The sequence below is a fragment of the Psammomys obesus genome, unplaced genomic scaffold, assembly GCF_907164565.1.
Source record: "Psammomys obesus unplaced genomic scaffold, mPsaObe1.curated_primary_1811, whole genome shotgun sequence".
In the NCBI taxonomy this organism is placed as follows: Eukaryota; Metazoa; Chordata; class Mammalia; order Rodentia; family Muridae; genus Psammomys; species Psammomys obesus.
Genome location: NW_026585797.1, coordinates 23,548,121 through 23,566,911, shown reverse-complemented (window position 1 = coordinate 23,566,911; position 18,791 = coordinate 23,548,121). Strand labels below are relative to the sequence as shown.

Sequence of the window (18,791 nt, the reverse complement as noted above, 5' to 3'; positions counted from 1 at the left end):
GTGTGTGTGTGTGTGTGTGTGTGTGTGTGTGTGTGTGTGTGTGTGTGAAATTCTCACAGTGCTCCTCTGTGGATGAATTTATCTGGTCTTCAGCTGAGCACTCCTGAGCCTAGGCATTCAGTCATTTGTTGGTTTGAGAAGGAATCCCACATGTTTCAGGTTGGCCCCAATAGCTTCTGCCATTTGCCCCTTCTTTATGAGCAAGTGCTCAGTGCCCACTGTTTTGTCCTTGGGGAAAAATACCTTGCCTTCCCACAGGAATAAAAAAGAAAAGCATTAATAAACTTGACCAAAATTGCATTTTGCCATATAAACTATTTCAAGAATAAAATTAATACATTTCTTACTGCTACTCAAGCTCAGATTTCTGTCCCAAATTTATCCTAATTTCTGGCATTGCACTAGATATGATTTCTTTTCTCCCTCTGATTTTTTTTCTCATAACATGCTTCAGTAATTCCATTTTTAAAAATCTCATTCAATATGACTCTTTCTAGATTACTTTATTTTTTATTCATAAAATTTTTATTGCTTTTAGATTCACTTCAGAATTTCTTCTATTCACAGATTTTTCTTTCTAGCACTCTGTCATGGGTTGCTACCAGAACTTTCCTTCTGAAGTTGTAAGCTATTTGAGGGAAGATATAAGGCTCACTGTTTTCTTTTTCGATACTTTTTTACCCTTTCTCTGGCTCCCAATGTATTCTGCCCATTTCCAACATTTTTTCCAATTAAGATTTTTCCTGTTAAAAATGAGAGAACTATTAACATATGACAATAAAATTAATGAAATACTGGACATATGATGTGACCCTAAGGAACTTCATGATTCCCCACCGTCTTCCACAGTCATAACACTTTTACCTTTCAAAGCATCTTCTGAGACTCAAGGCAATCCCTTAACTATAGTCTCCTACCCCTGTAAAGTCATAAGCAAATTCCATAATTCCAATATATATATATATATATATATATATATATATATATATATATATCTTATTATTATTATTATTCCAAAGGGGAGGAATCACAGTACGGTCAGGAAATAATGGACCAAATACCAAACAAAGCAAGACAAAAACCCAGAGGGACAAATTTCAGTTCCTGTAGCTCCATGTCTAATGTCACAGGGGTAAGATGCCCTCCATGCTTCTAGCTTTGTTGTTAGCAATATACGTCTATCACTAGTGGGATAGTGGGAAGATTCAACCTGAAAGTGCGCAGCACCTATTTTGGGGCACTGGGCGACATAAGAGTAGAGAAAGCTAGCTAAGTACTAAGTATTCAAGAATTCATTCCTTTTAGTGCTTGGCTGTGTATGTGAGGTGACTTTATGCTTTAGCTTCTTCCTTCCTTCACTTCCATGCAATAGTGCACTATAATTTGGAACCATGAGGTAAAATAAACCTTTCCCCCGGTGCACAAGGAGGCACAATCACATCAAAATTCTCAGGGAGGGGCTGCAATAATCAAACCAAGGACCATGCATGGAGAAGATCTAAACCCCTTGTTCAGAGGAAGCCCATTGGCTGCTCAGTTTCCAAGTGGGCTTCCTAGAAAGTGGTATAGGGGCTATCTCTGACATGAACTCAGTGGCTGGCTCTTTGATCACCTCCCCCTGAGAGTTGCAGCCTTGCCAGGCCACAGAGGAAGATGATGCAGCCAGCCTTGATGAGACCTGATAGGCTAGGGTCAGCTAAAAGGGGTATTAGAGAAAGAGCATAGAGGAAAGAGCATAGAGGAAAAAGAGGGAGGGAGTGTGGGACTGGGAGGAGACAAGGGAGGGGGCTGCAGCAAGGATACAAAGTGAATAAATTGTAATAAATAAAGACATAAATAACATTAAATTTAAAAAAAAAACTCAACTATATGTCATTTTCCCCCAAGAAGCTGGATTCTAGAAATAGGCTACCTGTGTTAGCATAAGGGCCTAGGGAAAGGTCCTCATAGAGGTCATTTGGGCTACTGGCTATCTCTCTGATCCTGGTTGTAGGAGCTTGGGGAAGCCCCTAGCTATACTGATAATATAAAGGTCTTTTAGCCTATTAACTAGGTACCTCTGGTCTTGGTTGTGGGAACTTGATAAGGGTCTAGCCCAACAGATGGCTCAGATCACCAGGCTGTTAATCACCTCCAATTCTCAGCATTCTGGATGGAAAAACAGATGTGTGTGTGTGTGTGTGTGTGTGTGTGTGTGTGTGTGTGTGTGTGTTTCCTTCTTTTGAGAGGACAATCCTGTACAATCCTATGCGCTTAACATTTCTGTTTTCCCTGGTGATCTGTGGACATAAAGACCTTCTTATTCTCAACAAAGAGAGCTCAAAAGAAAGTATAAGAGTCAGGTACTCATTTACTCATAAGCGCATAAGAAAAACCTAAACTAGAAGCTACAAATATGTACACAGAGGCCTTGGTACAGGCCTGTGCACAGGCATAAGTCTGTGTGAGTTCATATGCTCTTGTTGATTTAGAGGACCACGTTTTCTTGTGTCTTTAATCCTCTCTAGCCCTTACACTTTTTCTGCCTCCTTTTCTGGTGGTGGTGGTGGGGTGTCCTGAGCTGTGAAAGGAGGGATGGAGACAACCCACTTAGAGCAGTGTGTTCTAAGTTTCTCAGTTTCTGCATATTGTCAGGCTGTGGGTCTCTGTATTTGTTCCTATCTGGTGAAGGAGGAAGCTTCTCTGGTGAAAGATAAACAAGGCACTAAGTATAGCAGAATATCATTAAGAGTCATTTTGTCACCACATTTTTTTTTTATAACAGTAGTATTTGGTTTTACTCTAGGTCCCTGGACTATCTAGTCTCAGGTTTTTGGCTCGCCAAGCAATGTTGAGGATGGGTGCCGTCTTATGGAGTGGGCCTTAAGTCAAATCAGTTATTGGTTGGTTACTCACAGGTGTCTTGGGCCACATTCACTCTAGTATATCTTGCAGATAATACACGATTGTAGAAAAAAGGTTTTATGGATGGCTTGGTGTTTACACTTCTCTTTTGAGAGCATGCAGAATACATTCTTGTGCCCAAGATTATGAAACATAGGAGTGAAAGCTCTGTGTAGACATCAACTGGACACCTCCATGTTCAATGAGTTGTGTAGGTGTTTCTTCAGCAATGAGGCCTTCCTTGCTGTCAGCTTGTGAAGAGAAACCTATAGTCTTGCAACAGACTCACTTCTTTGGGAATTCCTGTGGGGCCCCTTTGGCCAACAACTCAATTTGATATAACTCAGTCCCAGTACTGGGTACTTGCATCTTGGTTTGGTGAGGAGAGATAGCCATTGGGGATATCTTCCCCCATTACATGGAAATTTTATTAAGATCACCTTCATAAATATATATTCTTATTTTTAAGGAAATTTCTACTCATAGCATATCCTGAAGGCATATTGCTACTGTAATTCAGTGTTTGTAGCTGGATGAAATTATTACTTTTCTTATGGTATTGTATATAGCTCTTACAGGCACTATGAATTCAAATTAGAAGTGGTGAAACTTCTAGCCAAGCATCATCCTAATTTCTCCATATTCAATGCCATCAGTATGGAGCATCTTTAGTGGCAAGATTATATATATATATATATATATATATATATATATATATATATATGTACATGCATCTACAGTAGTATATTTCCATGTGGCTTTTACAAAGCCTTTAAAGTTAATTAGTGATAACTACCAAGACCTCTCATAACCTTTCTCATTTAGGCCTCATATTCTAATTTCCTCCTTAACTCTTTATAATATTATATTCTATCCTCTCCTCTCCTCTGGTACCTTACCAGCTACCTAAATTTTGTGGAATTTTCTTTGAACAAATGAAAATCAAAACCTATCATCTTAGTCAGGGTTTCTATTGCTACCATGAAACACTATGACCAAAGCAACTTGTGACAGAAATGGTTTAATTGGCTTACACTTCCACAGTAGTGTTTATTATCAAAGGAAGTCAGGACAGGAACACAAACAGATAAGGAACCCAGAAGCAGAATCTGATGCAGAGGCCATGGAGAAATGCTGCTTACTGGCTTGCTCCCCATGACTTGCTCACCCTGTTTTCTTATAGAACCCAGGTCCACCAGTCGAGGATGACACACCTACAATGGGCTAGGCCCTCCCGATCAATCACTAATTTAAAAACTCGTTTGACCACAGCCCACCTTATGGAGGTATTTTCTTAATTGAGGTTTCTTCTTCTTAGATGACTTCAACTTGTATCAGGTTGACATAAGACTATGTACCACTATATCTAAATTTGAAAATTTTTGGACAGAATGGACAACATTTAGGCTAAAAAAATCATGAAAATTAAGACACACATAAATAATGTCAGGTATATTTATTTGAAACTCAGGCATTCAATAGAATTAATTAGATTTCAGTTAAGTACATAGCTGGTAGGCTGAAATCATTACTAAACAGTAAATCAAATATAATGGCAGAAAATGGACAGAAAGAACCAGAAATCATTTTAAAATAGTAACTGTAATATTTAATTGCTTTTTATGTGGAATTAAAATTTTCAACTTGTAATGAAATCATTCTGAGCCTCTGGGTATTAAGAGGAGCTTATTAATAAGGAAACGTCCCAAAGCACGATTTATACCTGAAGTTATCATAGCCATATTCCAAGTCATTGATAACCAGCCACCTGCAAAATTGAAACAGATATATTTGAAGATACTTAAGAAAATATAAACACATCAGAATATCAAAATACATAAGTGATTTTTTTTCTAATTATTGAGTTTGCCATATATTAGTAGTTATATATGACCTAGATTTAGGAATGTATGTAAGAAAATATATTGTGTTGGGCAATCTGACAGCACAATGAAAAGCTCCTTAACTGAGAATCATAACTATTATAAATTTATCAAGCAATACTTTAGCTACAATACTGTATAGAAAGTAATGTACAATTTCTAAGTGTGTTTATTTTATTTTGAAAAACCTTTAGGACACACGTTGAAATTCTTTTTTCCCATGGTACTTGTTTATATATATATTAATTACAGGTTATTTACTTTGTATCCCAGCTGTAGCCTCTCCTTCATTCCCTCCCAATCCTACACTTCCTCCCTCATCTCCTTCCTGCCCCTCTTTAAGTCCACTGATAGGGGAGGTCCTTTTCCCCTTCCATCTGATCCTAGGTTATCAGGTCTCTTCAGGACTGGCTTCAATGTTCTCCTCTGTGGCCTAGCAAGTCTGCTCCTCCCTTGGGGAGTGGGAGTCAAAGAGCCAGCCACTGAGTTCATGTCAGAGACAGTCCCTGTTTCCCTTACTAGGGAACCCACTTGGATACTGAGCTGCCATGGGCTACGTCCTTAGAACATTGGCTTTTGTTTGAATACTTTCTGAGAGGAAGACTTGCTCCTATATGATTGATGCTAGAATGGAGCTCTAGCAAATCAATGTTCTTAAGCCTCAGAGTCAGCCTATGAAAAGATGAAACATATTTACTCTACACAGTTGTCCCTAATATTAAATGCATTAAAGTGCTTAAATGCATGATAGTAATGAAGTCACCAGTAGTTTAATATTTTAGTATCCATGTGCTTATGTGAAATCATGTATACCATGTGCGTACAAGAGCCTGCAGATGTTAGAAAGTGGTTTTTGGTCTCCTGGAACAAGAGTTGAAAGTGTTTGTGAGTCCCTGTCATCATAAGAGCAGTGATTCTTCTCAGCCACTGAGATACCTTTCTGGTCCCAGTAGTTAATATGTTTAAAGGAAACATATTACATATTAAAACCACAACACACAGAGGTGCTCATGTTAGAGAATTATTAAATCTGCTTATGATTTAACAGGATGTTTATAATTTGGACAGTTATTTAATTTCAATGGAGCTTTTAAAACAAAGCAATGATGATACTGGCCCCGACTTCACAGAGGCTATGAACATTGAATGAGAGTATGTTATGTTCCATAGTAGAGCTGACACTAAATAAACATTCTGAAACCACCATTCTCTGTACCTGCTTCACTACAACGATATGTACTACTTTTTATGCTCAAATCCTTGTCCATGAACACTGTTACGTGCCTTCAATTAAACAGCAAAAGGAAATAATTGAGCCATCCTCTTTGTTTCTTTTTAATTACAGTTGACAAGTCTCTAGAGTCTGTAACTAACCTGAAAACAAGCCTGAGGAGTAGCTTTCATGGGACTAGAAGGCACCATACAAGCTTCCAAAAGAGAGAAGCAACCAACAGTCCTACTGACCCACGGCACTTATGAACAACAATGACTAGCAGGGCATGGTAAAGCTAAGGATGCAAGAGTGGAATGCATAACTTGATGGTAACCGACAGTTTTCTTACTGGACGTAAGGCTCAGTCAACAAAAGGGAAATCATGCTAGATACTGAAAACCCAACCAACTACATATAGCTAGTAAAGTCCTGGAGCTTGGAGTAGAACCTACAAACATCATACATTCTAACTACATTGTAAATACATTGTTCCTATACTCACATATAAATGTAATTCTCACTCTGCAACAAGGAAACTTCTCTTTGCAACAGGCAGAGACCATTGTAAAAGACAAGCAACAGGACAGGAGCCTTCCACAGGGGGTCTCTGAAAGACTCTACCCACCAGTGTATTGAAGGAGATACTGAGACTCATAGCCAAACTTTGGGCAGAGTGCCAGAATTCTTGTGGAAGAAGAGGGACATAGAAAGACTTGGAGGACTGAGGATCTCCACCAGGAGACAAACAGAGCCAAAATACCTGGGTGCAGGGGGTCCTGCAGGGACCCCAACCAAGGACCATGAGAGGACCTATATCCCTTGTACAAAGAAAGTGCATTGGCTGCTCAGTTTCTAACTGGGTTTCTTAGAAAGTGGTACAGGGACTGTCTCTGACATGAACTCCGTGGCTGGCTCTTTGATTACCTCCCCCTGGTAACATTAGAGTAGAGAAAGCTAGCTAAGTACTAAGTATTCAAGCATTCACTACTTTTAGTGCTTGGCTGCATATGTGAGGTGACTTTATGCTTTAACTTCTTCCTTCCTTCACTTCCATGCAATAGTGTGCTATAATCTGGAACTGTGAAGTAAAATAAACCTTTTCCTGGTGCACAAGGAGGCATGATCACATCAAAACTCCCAGAGGGTCCTGCAGAGACCAATACCCCAACCAAGAACCATGCATGGAGAAGACCTAAACCCCTTGTTCAGAGGAAGCCCATTGGCTGCTCAGTTTCCAAGTGGGTATCCTAGTAAAGGCTATAGGGGCAATCTCTGATATGAACTTATTGGCCAGTTCTCTAATCACCTCCCCCTGGGGGGGTGCAACCTTGCCAGGCCACCGAGGAAGATGATGCAGCCAGCATTGATGAGACCTGATCAGCTAGGGTCAGATAGAAGTGGAGGAGATCCTCCCCTATCAGTGGACTAGGGGAGAGGCGTGGGAGGAGAAGAGGGAGGGTGGGTGAGACTGGGAGGAAATAAGGGAGGTGGCTGCAGCGGGGATACAAAGTGAATAAATTGTAATAAATAGATATATAAATAAAATTAAATTAAAAAAAAACTGCAACAAATCAGAATGCAAAGTTCTAGAGCCCCATCCCAGGGGATAAAGCTATAAAATAGTTCTCCCACCTAAGGGAACACTGTGGAAGAGGAAGCAAAGAGATTATAAGAGCCATGCAATCAGTGAATTTGCTGTGAGACTGCATCTCCAAGGAGTGTTAGATGCTAAATACTCAAAGTCTCACCAACATGACTGCCTAGACATGACCTGAACAAGAACAACAGCAATAGATATGCTGATGTTGATGGAGGGGATGGGATGAAGCCGAGGAAGTCTCAGTTCTAATACAAGGAATGGGTAGTGCTGAGATTTCACACCAGTTGGTTATCCAATCTTAAATGGACAAGTATATTGCTCAAACTGACAGGTTGTAATTATATATTTTGAATATGTATATGCATATATATGTAAGCAAAATATTAATAAAATAGAAATAATAGATATAAAAGAGAGCATCAAAGGGTGTACAGGAGGCTATGAAGAGAGGAAAGAGGGGAAAATATTTAATTGTATTAATCTCAAACATTAAAAAAACTATGGGAGCATGGGAGAAACTTTAATATGCAAAATAAACATTCTGTCATCTACTTGGCAACTGATATAGACACTGTCCAGTTACCACCTTCATTTGTAACATTTGTTACATTTTATTTAGTAGTTGAGAATGCAAACATGCCAAGTCATGTGTGGGAAGTTAAAGGACAATTTGTAGAGTTGGTTTTTCTCTTCCCACCATAAGATATTGAGCTTGAACTCAGCTCATCATACTCGCACAACACACACCTAAATATGCAGAGCCTTCTTTCCATTCTCACACCTTGGATCTTCTAAATCTTTTCAGAAGTATGCAAATTTTAAATACACTGCAATTATTTATATGGCTATTTCACAGCTTAATTAAGGAGATGTTAAGTTCATTTGATTTTTATAATTATAATTGGTTTATCTAAAATAGAGTAGATAGATAATAATCCTTGTTGAGTGAATACATATTCAGATCTCATGAGGTTTTGATTCATGTAAGTTTTACTCATATTTCAAAATCATACCTGTGGTTTTAACTGTGTTAGAAATGGCCATAACTGCAGCTAAAAGTGCTTTTTCCCTTTTGCTGAAATCTCTTACAAAAACTGTATATTCTCCATCATTGAGTAGCCTGTGTGGGAAACCCACAAGGAATTCTTTTGAACTATTATAATGTGCACGGTATATGGCAGCCTCACACAACTCCATGGCTACGTGAAAGTCCAGGGTGAAGCTTCTGTCAGATTCTGAATAATACCACGACCTAAAAAACAGTCAAACAGAGTGCTTTTAAAATACTGCTCTCTAAATGAAAAGTAAAGTCCAAATCTTTGTTTCCCTTCCATGTTCTATTCCTTAGAATCATTCCGTAATTTGATGAATTGTTTATTCATCAAAATATATAGTTTCAGTATAAGGAGTTATATCCCATGACAACTTTCATATTGTACTCGGATGGAAAATCGCATGTGTTCATGAGTACAGTTGCTCTGGGAGGCCAGAAGTCAGCAGATCCCTGGAGCGAAAGTTACAAGGAAGGGCAAGCTGTGGGTGCTGGGAATTGAGCTCTGGTCTTCTGCAAGATCAGTATGTGTTTCTAACCCCTGAGGCATCTCCCCAGCTCCTCAAGTGTAGCCCCATGGTTCCGCATTAAATTTCTTCTCTAATTCTCAGTTATTAAGTTATTTTCTACATAAGAAGCTTAGGTGTAAATATGATAAAGTTAACCAGGGTAACCAGCAGACATCCAGAGGCAAGAAGGGTGTTCATTAGAATCATGAAAAAAGGAAAAAAAATATGCAGGTAATGGCAGTCTAAATATGAAATATCCCAATATACTTTCCTAAATTTAATTTGGGACTGCCAAAGAGAAAACCTACTTAATGTAAGCTTAAAATTGAGCAAACATCAACTAACCTTCACAAAATCTTACACCTGTTTTTATTTTAATTTGAAATAACAATTAGTTTCATACAGATTGCCTAATTTAACTGAAGCATATATAAGCCCATCTTTCAATAATCATAATCCAGATTGTAGCCTTCTAATATGTCTGTTAGTAAAAAGAGTAAATCTTCTTATAACTAAGATACTGCAAACCACAAGGAGAAGTTATCCTACAAATATCTCTTGTATTGTCCAGCACATGACCCAAAGTATTCAGAACAATTAAAAATAACAATTAACTGAAAATTAAGAAGATATAATAAGCCGGAGAGATGGCTCAGCTTGTAAGAGCACTGTCTGCTCTTCCAGAGGTCCAGAGTTCAATTCCCAGCAACCACATGGTGACTCATGACCATTTATACTGGAATCTGATGACTTCTCTGGCATTCAGGCATAGGTGCAGATAGATCACTCATACATAAAATAAATAAATTAGATGTTTTCTTAAGATATAATAAATATTCTATTAAATTATACTATAATAGAATATCCATTATACTCTCAGGAACTTTAAAATAGTTTTGATAATAAAAACTTAAATCATAATATATTAGACCCCTGTCTATCAAGATATAGAAGAATACAATTTTAAAAAGGATTTCTTTATGAGAAGAATTAGACACAAAAAATTTTGAATAAAAGGTAATGAATTCAAACAGAAAAAAGAGCTTATTGTGAATAATTTTATCTTCCACATTCAATAACTAAAAATAATTATTTTAAACTGATTATTTAAGGGTAACACTCTGAAATTCATGTCTAACATTTATTCAATGCTCAAAATGTTTTATTTATAAATGTTAACAAATTCCCAACTTTGTAAGAAAAAACCAAAAGAATAAGGATTAATAAAAATATCTCTAGAGACAATGTACAACAATTCAGAAACACAAGAGTACCAGATATCAGACATTATTATAAGCACAAATAATAATATAAAAATGGGAAAATCAGCAAAATTAAGTTTGCCCATACACCTGTCAAATACCAAGAGATTTCTAAATTCCATAATCTTCACATGGAATTAATTCTCAATCATAACAAAAATAGACAGAAATAAAAATGTTTTGAAATGTATTAGCATTAAATGTTTTATCTAGAAAGCCATCATTATAAAATGAACTAGAGAACAAAAATTAAGCAAAATCAGCATTTTCTGGTTAATACTTGAGAGCACGTCTGGCCTCTGGCTGAAGGATGGTGCAGTAAAATGACATGTGGCTCAGAATCCCACCGCCTTCCCTTCTCAGTTACCTGACACATGGCTGTCTGTACCCATGGATTCCTCATGTACAGATTCAACCAGGCAACAATCAAAGAAAAGTCGGAAGAGATGGCAGTTCTACTGTAGAACTATCCTAGATTGCATAGGTATTTATTTCTTAAACAATACAGAACAACAGTTCTAAAGCATAGCTGAGCTAGGTATTATAATCAATCTAGAAATTATATAAAGCACTCAAAAGAATGCACATATATGTAAATACTATTAATTTTGCACAAATTGTTTGAATATCTATTGTTTTATTTTCCCCTGTGGTTTTGAGGCAGTATTTTCTTGAAGCCCAGGTTAAGCTCACCATCTTCTTGCCTATGTTTTGAGAATGTTAGTAACAGCTCTGTGTCACAATACCCAACCATGTGGATATTTGTAATTTTAGAGGGCCTAGTGATCAGAAAAACAAAAATGAAAAATTATTTCATACTGCATCCATAAAACATTGCTTATGTATCAGGAACTACTTTATTTCATATGGTACCACCAGAGAATGTTTGAGACCTTTTTCTGAACGATGTAAACATATCCAACCAACCTTTCATTTTATTCTTTGATGATGTACCTACCAAATGACTCTTAGCTGAATAACAGATGAAAATGGAAAAGAGGCTTCGCAAGGCATTCTAAAAAGTAGGGCAACCAAATACTGAGACAGAAATCTTACACATTATTGTTTAGAGTGCCAAGAAGAAATGAACAAGTGATCATATCGTGGAAACCAGTTATCTTACCTGTCACTGAACATTGATAATGCAATGTTGATAGCTGCCCGATGGGCCTTCCACATAAGAAGGGTTGCCGTGTTTTCGTTTGTGTTATACACAGTGATATTGTTGACAGTAGCCAATTGCCTCCTGGATTGCAAATACTACAGAATAAACAATGGTATGTATGAGAGTAGAACTCACTTCAAACTAAAAGAAATTTAATAACTGGGCTAATGAATTGCTAAAACTGGTTACTTTGAAATCCTGCTGTAGTTAATTGTACAGAAATAAACCTTATCAAAGTAAATTTAACACCTGAAGGTGCCATTTAATTTTCTTATTTGCTTTACATGCATATGCACACTAACTTCTTCCACAGACTAACAGAATTTGATATTTTCCATATCAATTTAATTTTTTATAAGTACAGTCATGCTAATGCCCTGCTAATTATCCATCTACCAACCTGAATTTATGGGGAAAAATACATCATCTATCATTCTGTAATTTTAGCTTATCTCCCACATAAACATTAAGTTCATTAAATTACAAGTTATAACTGAAATGGAAGCTCTTCTGTGTCACTCAGATGAAAAAGCAATAATTGCATTGCTTTACCTGAAAAAACTTCTTGGCCTCATCCATAGCTTGTGGGAATGACTCTCTGCATTCCTTAACAGAATAACAGAAGTAAAGCTTATTTTCCTCTCCAGGTAATAAAACTATCTCGTGTGTTACGTTCGTGAAAAAGCCTGATTCAATCGCAGCAAAAAAATTCAGAATAATCACATAGAAGTTTATGCCTGCAATAGAACAGAAGAAAAGCATGTGGAGTTACCTAGTGCTTAGTCAAAATAGTGATTAACAAAATAATTAAGGCTCTGCTTAAATGACTTAGCCACTTGCACCAGAAGTTATTCTACTGACATTGTTGGCCCTAAGAAATATGAGAGACTAGAAGAGCCTAAGAAAATTTGGTAGAGACAATTAGCATGCAAATCAGGTTGGGGCTTTATTTTGTTCCATTGATGCACTATATATATATATATATATATATATATATATATATATATATATATATATATATATATATATATATATATTTGACATATTTACACATATGAAATTATATATATAATATATATTTATATATTACTTATATATAATATATATAAATTATATATATATATATATAAAATTTCACTAACTCATATGTGTGAGTGCCTGTTGCCTGTGGAGGCCTGAAGAGGGCACCAAATTCCATAGTATTGGTGTTACAGATGGAGTCATGTTGCTCCTTGGAATTGAATCTGCAAGAGGAACAACTGCTCTTCACTGCTGTACTCTCTCTGCCATTAAGTTGGTTTGATTACTATAGTTCTATAACATAGCTTGGAATCTGGTATTGTAATTCTTATGGCATTGCTTGTTTTGATCAGGATTGTTTTGTCTATCCAGTGTCATGGATATTTGATTGCAATTACACGGAATATGTAAGTTGCTTTTGTTAGGGTGGTATTTTCACAGCAATAATTCTACCAATTGATGAGCATGGGAGATCTTTCCACTTCCTCAGTTCTTCTCCAGTCTTGTTCTTCAGAGATTGTAGAGCTCATTTCCTTTCTTGCTTAGGTTTATCCCTAGATATTTGATTGTTTTTGAGACTATTCTCAGTGAGATATAAATTTTCCTTTGAGCTACCAGGAATAGACATAAGTTAATTTTGTTGATTATAAAGCATGACTATTATTTTGAAATGCACACTTATGCGATTCACCATTTGAACTTTATCGCCAGTGGGATTTACTTGTGAAGAGACCTCCAACTATTAAGTCTTTTGGAATCACACTATAGTGAAGTTCCTCTGTGAGGTCTCCAAATGACCTAGTTGGTGGTAATGTGAACTCACCAGCAGCCTTTAAGTCTGTTGTTTTCAGCAGAAGAAAGGTTTGGCAAGATAAGGGTTTAACAGAATTGGAGTTGAGGAATCAGTGTATATATTTTTTAAAAGGATTTGAAAACAGAAGGATAGGGAAGGAAGTTATTTGATTGCTTTCAATGTCTCACTGGCTGTGCTATGGCAATGCTGATGTTGTGGTCAGGATTGACTTGAAGCAGCCTCTGAAGTGTTTAAACAAGACCATGGAGTATGAGTACAAATAGAATAGGCAGAAGTTAATGGAAATAGAGTTGAAAGGACATAGAATAAGTAACAGAAACTCAAATCCTGAGTACTTAAAAGGACAAAGAAGTTTATCGTTTTTCATAGTCAATATATTTGGTATCATAATTCAGAGCAGGATATGTAAGAGGGTTTTTTTGTTTGTTTTATAGTTTTTTATTTTTTATTATTAGTTACCTTTTATTAACTCTGTATCCCATCTGCATCCCGCTCCCTCCTTCCCTCTCAAACCCTCCCTCCCTTCCTCAGCTTCTCCCTGCTCCTTTCCAAGTCCACTGATAGGGGAGGACCTACTCCCCTTTCATCTGATCCTGTTTTATCAGGTATCTTCAGGACTGGCTGCAAAGCCCTCCTCAGTGGCCTAGCAGGACTGCTCCTCCTTGGGGTATGGGGAGGTCAAAGAGCCTGCCATTGAGTTCATGTCAGGAATAGTCCCTGTTCCTCTCACTATGGGAAACCAATTGGTTACTGAGCTACCAAGGGCTTCATCTGAGCAGAGGTTCTAGGTTATATCTATACATGGTCCTTGGTGGAGTGTCAGTCTCAGAAAAGACCCTGTGCTCAGATATATTTGGTCCTTGTGGAGCTCCTATCCTTTCCACGTCATACTAACTCCCCCTTCTTGCATATGATTCCCTGCACTCTGCCGAAGGTTTGGTTCTGACCCATATGTCTCTCAATGGAGGAATGGATACAGAAATTTTGGTATTTTTACACAACAGAATACTACTCAGCAATCAAAAATGAGGAAATCATGAAATTTGCAGGCAAATGGTGGGCTCTAGAAAGGATCATTTTGAGTGAGGTGTCCCAGAAGGAGAAAGACACACATGGTATATACTCACTCATATAGTCCTATAAGATATGATAAACATAATGAAATTTATACACATAAAGAAGATAAACAAGGAAGAGGACCCGGGATAAGATGATCAATCCTCAATTAGAAAGACAAATGGGATGTGCATTGTACGTAGGAGAAAACAAGTAACAGGACAGGGGCCTATATAGAGGGCCCCTGAAAGACTCTACCTAGCAGTGTATCAAAGCAGATACTAAACCAAACCTTCGGCAGAGTGCAGGGAATCATATGAAAGATGTTTTATATATATATATAAAATATATATTATTTGATTATTACCCAAGAAAACAGAAGAGAAAATCGTACATCTTCACCAAAGCAATAGCAGTGTTCACTTCAGTGAATCAATCTTACGCTGTATGAAAGCAAGCATGGTGCCTGCAGACACATAGGGAAAATGTAACACTTACCACCCCAGCCACTGCTGGGCGATAGACAGTCAGGGAATTCATCATTATAGGCACACACAGAAGTATTGGAAGGGTCTGAAAATCTATCTGCAGAGAGAAAAGAGTAGGTTAAAAAGCATCTGAAGTGAACGCTCAGGATTTTCATAGAGCTAGGTAATAATGGGCAGAAAAGAAAAAAAGCCAATGTAGGAAGGAGGGGTACTTGCTGAAATAAGGGTTGGTATGGTGGTTCTCCATCTGCTTCCAGGGACTTTGGGAGTTGGAAAGCAGTCAGAGACTCATCTGTAAAAATCCCTGTTGACTGAGCTAAACCAGCAGAAGCTTATGGTCCCCAGGTAGCTTCTGCTAGGCAACATCATTCTTCCCGCAAAGGCTGAAAGCTTTATGAACTGTACTTAACAGAAAGAGACTTCCTGCACAATGTGTGACATTCTAGTATTGTGCCATTCTGTACTTGACCTGGGCCTAGTCACAGACAACGAAAAAAAAAATGTTGGGGAAGAATACTAGGAGTTGGGAAAGCTACTACATTTACAGAGCCTATGTGATAAGAAAGCTGACTCAGGGCATCCCTTAGAAATCATGCACTGCATAGGAAAATACAGTCAAACAGAAGAAAGAAGAAAAGAACTTTCCAGAAACACAGTAAGGCCTCTCCTCTCTAATTGGTTACTCCATCATTTTTTTTTGTTTCAGTATGACAAGTAAGTGATTCAGTCACTGTCTTCTCGACTTTCTTTTCAAGGACAGTGTGAGAAAGTGTCTTGTCTTAGATTTTTCTTCCTGTTACCATAAGACAAAACCTAGGCATTTAAGGAAAAGTCTATTCTTGGCCTTATTTCATGAGAAATTTTACTTTGATTTCTTAGTGAAAAGATTTTTTTTGTAATATTTTCTGTAATAACCATAACTAACAAGACAGAAGTACTTGTAGCGCCAATTTCTCCAAGAGCACTGTTAGACAGAAGCGTGGTATCTGGGTCTGGTTAATCGAGAAGGAATGTTTCTTCTCCATGCTGTGTGCATGTGTAGCTTATGGAACAAGGATTTACATTAAAGACTACGTTTTTTTCTCATACCAGAGAGTTTATGACACATAAAAACAAGTATGCTACGTAATATTGCACACAGACATCATTGACCAAAGCACAAGAAGTTCCTCACAGTGGTAGAGAAATGGTTGTACCAGCAGCAGCACTTAAACACATCAAAAACCTTAGTATGGCAAAGGAGACTTCCTCAGGAAGTATTAAAATGAACTTACCTGATTTATATAGCTTTCCATAAGTTAAGGTTAGAGCCCACAGTACGTTGCCCGTATCACCTCGTCCAAAATGCTTAAAATATTTGTTTGATTGTGTTATAAGGATTTTATATAACTGTAGTCGATGTGCATAATCCCAGACATGAATGACGGTTTTGTTATCCTGCACTGGAAAATCGTCTATACTCTCACTAACCTCAGACCAAAATGGAGGAAAATCTGTATCTCTCTCTGCAGCTGACCCTGGATTTTGGGTCAATACTTTAGAAGAGAGGTTCAGGAACAAGAAACTGTAAATTGTAAAAATAAACCACATCTTCTCACCGTTCCTTGAGTTAGATTATCCAGGTAACAGAGACACAATATATAACAGGAGTCACATAATCCTGTTACTGCTTGGAGAATGCCAAATCGCTAAGCAAACAATACACTTGGCAAAGAGCACCTATCGAGTCACGAGTCAAGGCATTGGACAGAACAGATTTAATAAATGACTAAGGCTTATTGCAAAGTGCCTCAGATAAGTAGTCTCCGACTGTTACTGAAAATAGTGAAGTGGCCCTTTATTCCTTATAATGCAAAATATCTGCCTATGGACAGCTTCACCAGAACAGTGTCTTAACTATTCACTTAACAAAAATAATTATACTCGATATTTTATAAATGTTATTTCCCAGTCAACACTATAAGAACAAAAGTAAGTACAAACAGTCATTTTAGGTTTGGAAGTGAGTAAAACTTAGTGAGTAAAACATAGACAAAACTATCTTCTGTCTATGTTGCTGGTTTGATAATGAAAAGGTAAGAAAGAAAATGTCTAACTTTGCTTAATCAACTCCTTAAAATTGTATTTTATGTGAGCTCTTAGTCATTCTATTGGGATATATATCCATACCGGTATTTTAAATAGTATAAAACATATAATACAGCAAAAGAGATTCAAGTACTGTTTCCTGTAACTCTTCCAGGCTTATAAATTATAGCTATGTCTAAAAGGTAGATATGAAAATGTTATAAGTGATAGGCCATAATGCATCCAGAGCAACTTGCGCCAGTCTTATGTAATGAATGCAATGCTCCATTTTTTAATTTTTAATTTTATTGCATTAAATTAGCATATGCATGTGTCTGTGATTTAAAATTATAGTTTAATAAACTATTGTTAAAACATGAATACATTCATTAAAAAATAACTTCCTTTTACTTTTTTTTTTATTGAGACAAGGTTTCTTTGTGTAGACTTAGATACCCTAGAACTAGCTATATAAACTGGGCCGGCCTGGAACTCATAGAGATCTCGCTGCCTCTGCCTCCCAAGTGCTGGGTTTAAAAGCATGCATCAATGAAAAATAAGGAAATCATGAAATTTGCAGGTAAATGGTGGGACCTAGAAAGGATCATCCTGAGTGAGCTGTCCCAGAAGCAGAAAGGCACACATGGTATATACTCACTCATATAGACATATAACATAGGATAAACCTACTAAAATCTGTACATCTAAAGAAACTAAGCAAGAGAGAGGACCTTGACTAAAATGCTCAATCCCCATCCTGAAAGGCAAAGAGAATGGACATCAGAAGAAGAAGAAGAAGAAAACAGGAAAGAAGCTAGGAACCTGCCACAGAGGGCCTCCGAAAGCCTCTGCCCTGAAGACTATCAAAGCAGATGCTGAGACTTATGGCCAACTGTTGGGCAGAGTGCATGGAATCTTATGTAAGAAGTGGGAAATAATAAGAGCTGCAGAGGACGGGAACCACACAAGGAGAGCAACAGAACCAGAAAATTTGAACACAGGGAACTTCCCAGAGACTCATACTCCAACCAAGGACTATTCATGGAGATAACCTAGAACCCCTGCACAGATGTAGCACATGACAGTTCAGTGTCCAAGTGGGTTCCATAATAATGGGAAGAGGGACTGCCTCTGACATAATCTGATTGGCCTGCTCTTTGATCACCTCCCGCTGAGCGGGGAGCAGCCTTACCAGGCCACAGAAGATGACAATGCAGCCACTCCTGAAGAGATCTGATAGAGTAAGATCAGAAGGAAGGAGAAGAGGACCTCCCCTATCAGTGGACTTGGGGAGGGGCATGTGTGAAGAGGGGGGAGGGAGGTTGGAATTAGGAGGGGGGAGGGAGGGGCTTATGGGAAGTACAAAGTGAATAAAGTGTAATTAATAATAAAAAAATTAAAAAATAAATAAAAAGCATGCATCACCTCTGCCAGGCCCTCATTTATATAATATTTATGTATGTGAGTACAAATATACTTAACATCCAAGCAGTAAAACTGTCCCTCTCTTATATCCCTCCAGAAGTTTCTTCATGATGAAACTGAAAAATACAGCCCATGTCGTAAAATAACTCAGTCAATAAAAAAATCAGTAACAAACCATGACAGTGGGCCATTTTCTGTCATTTGGTAAGTCACGAATATGGGAATGATTTCTAGGAATAAAAGCTAATATTCTAGACACACAAAACCCCTATAAGTTGTAAAGCATCAACCAGCTCTATAGCTTGAACAGCAGTTACACATTGCAGAAGGAAGATGAGCATATTTGAGATAAGAA

General features: G+C 37.5%; 1 protein-coding gene across 1 annotated transcript; it reads right to left on the bottom strand.

Moving 5' to 3' along the window:
• Nucleotides 1-4,376: 4,376 nt before the first annotated feature.
• Nucleotides 4,377-16,569, bottom strand: LOC129670833 (protein LEG1 homolog). The gene is made up of 6 exons (XM_055599481.1): nucleotides 16,219-16,569; nucleotides 14,955-15,041; nucleotides 12,119-12,303; nucleotides 11,525-11,661; nucleotides 8,593-8,831; nucleotides 4,377-4,651 (listed from the first exon to the last, which is right to left on the bottom strand). Exons 1-6 carry the CDS (start codon nucleotides 16,532-16,534, stop codon nucleotides 4,539-4,541), a joined length of 1,077 nt encoding a protein of 358 aa, XP_055455456.1. The 5' UTR covers nucleotides 16,535-16,569; the 3' UTR covers nucleotides 4,377-4,538.
• Nucleotides 16,570-18,791: the final 2,222 nt, after the last annotated feature.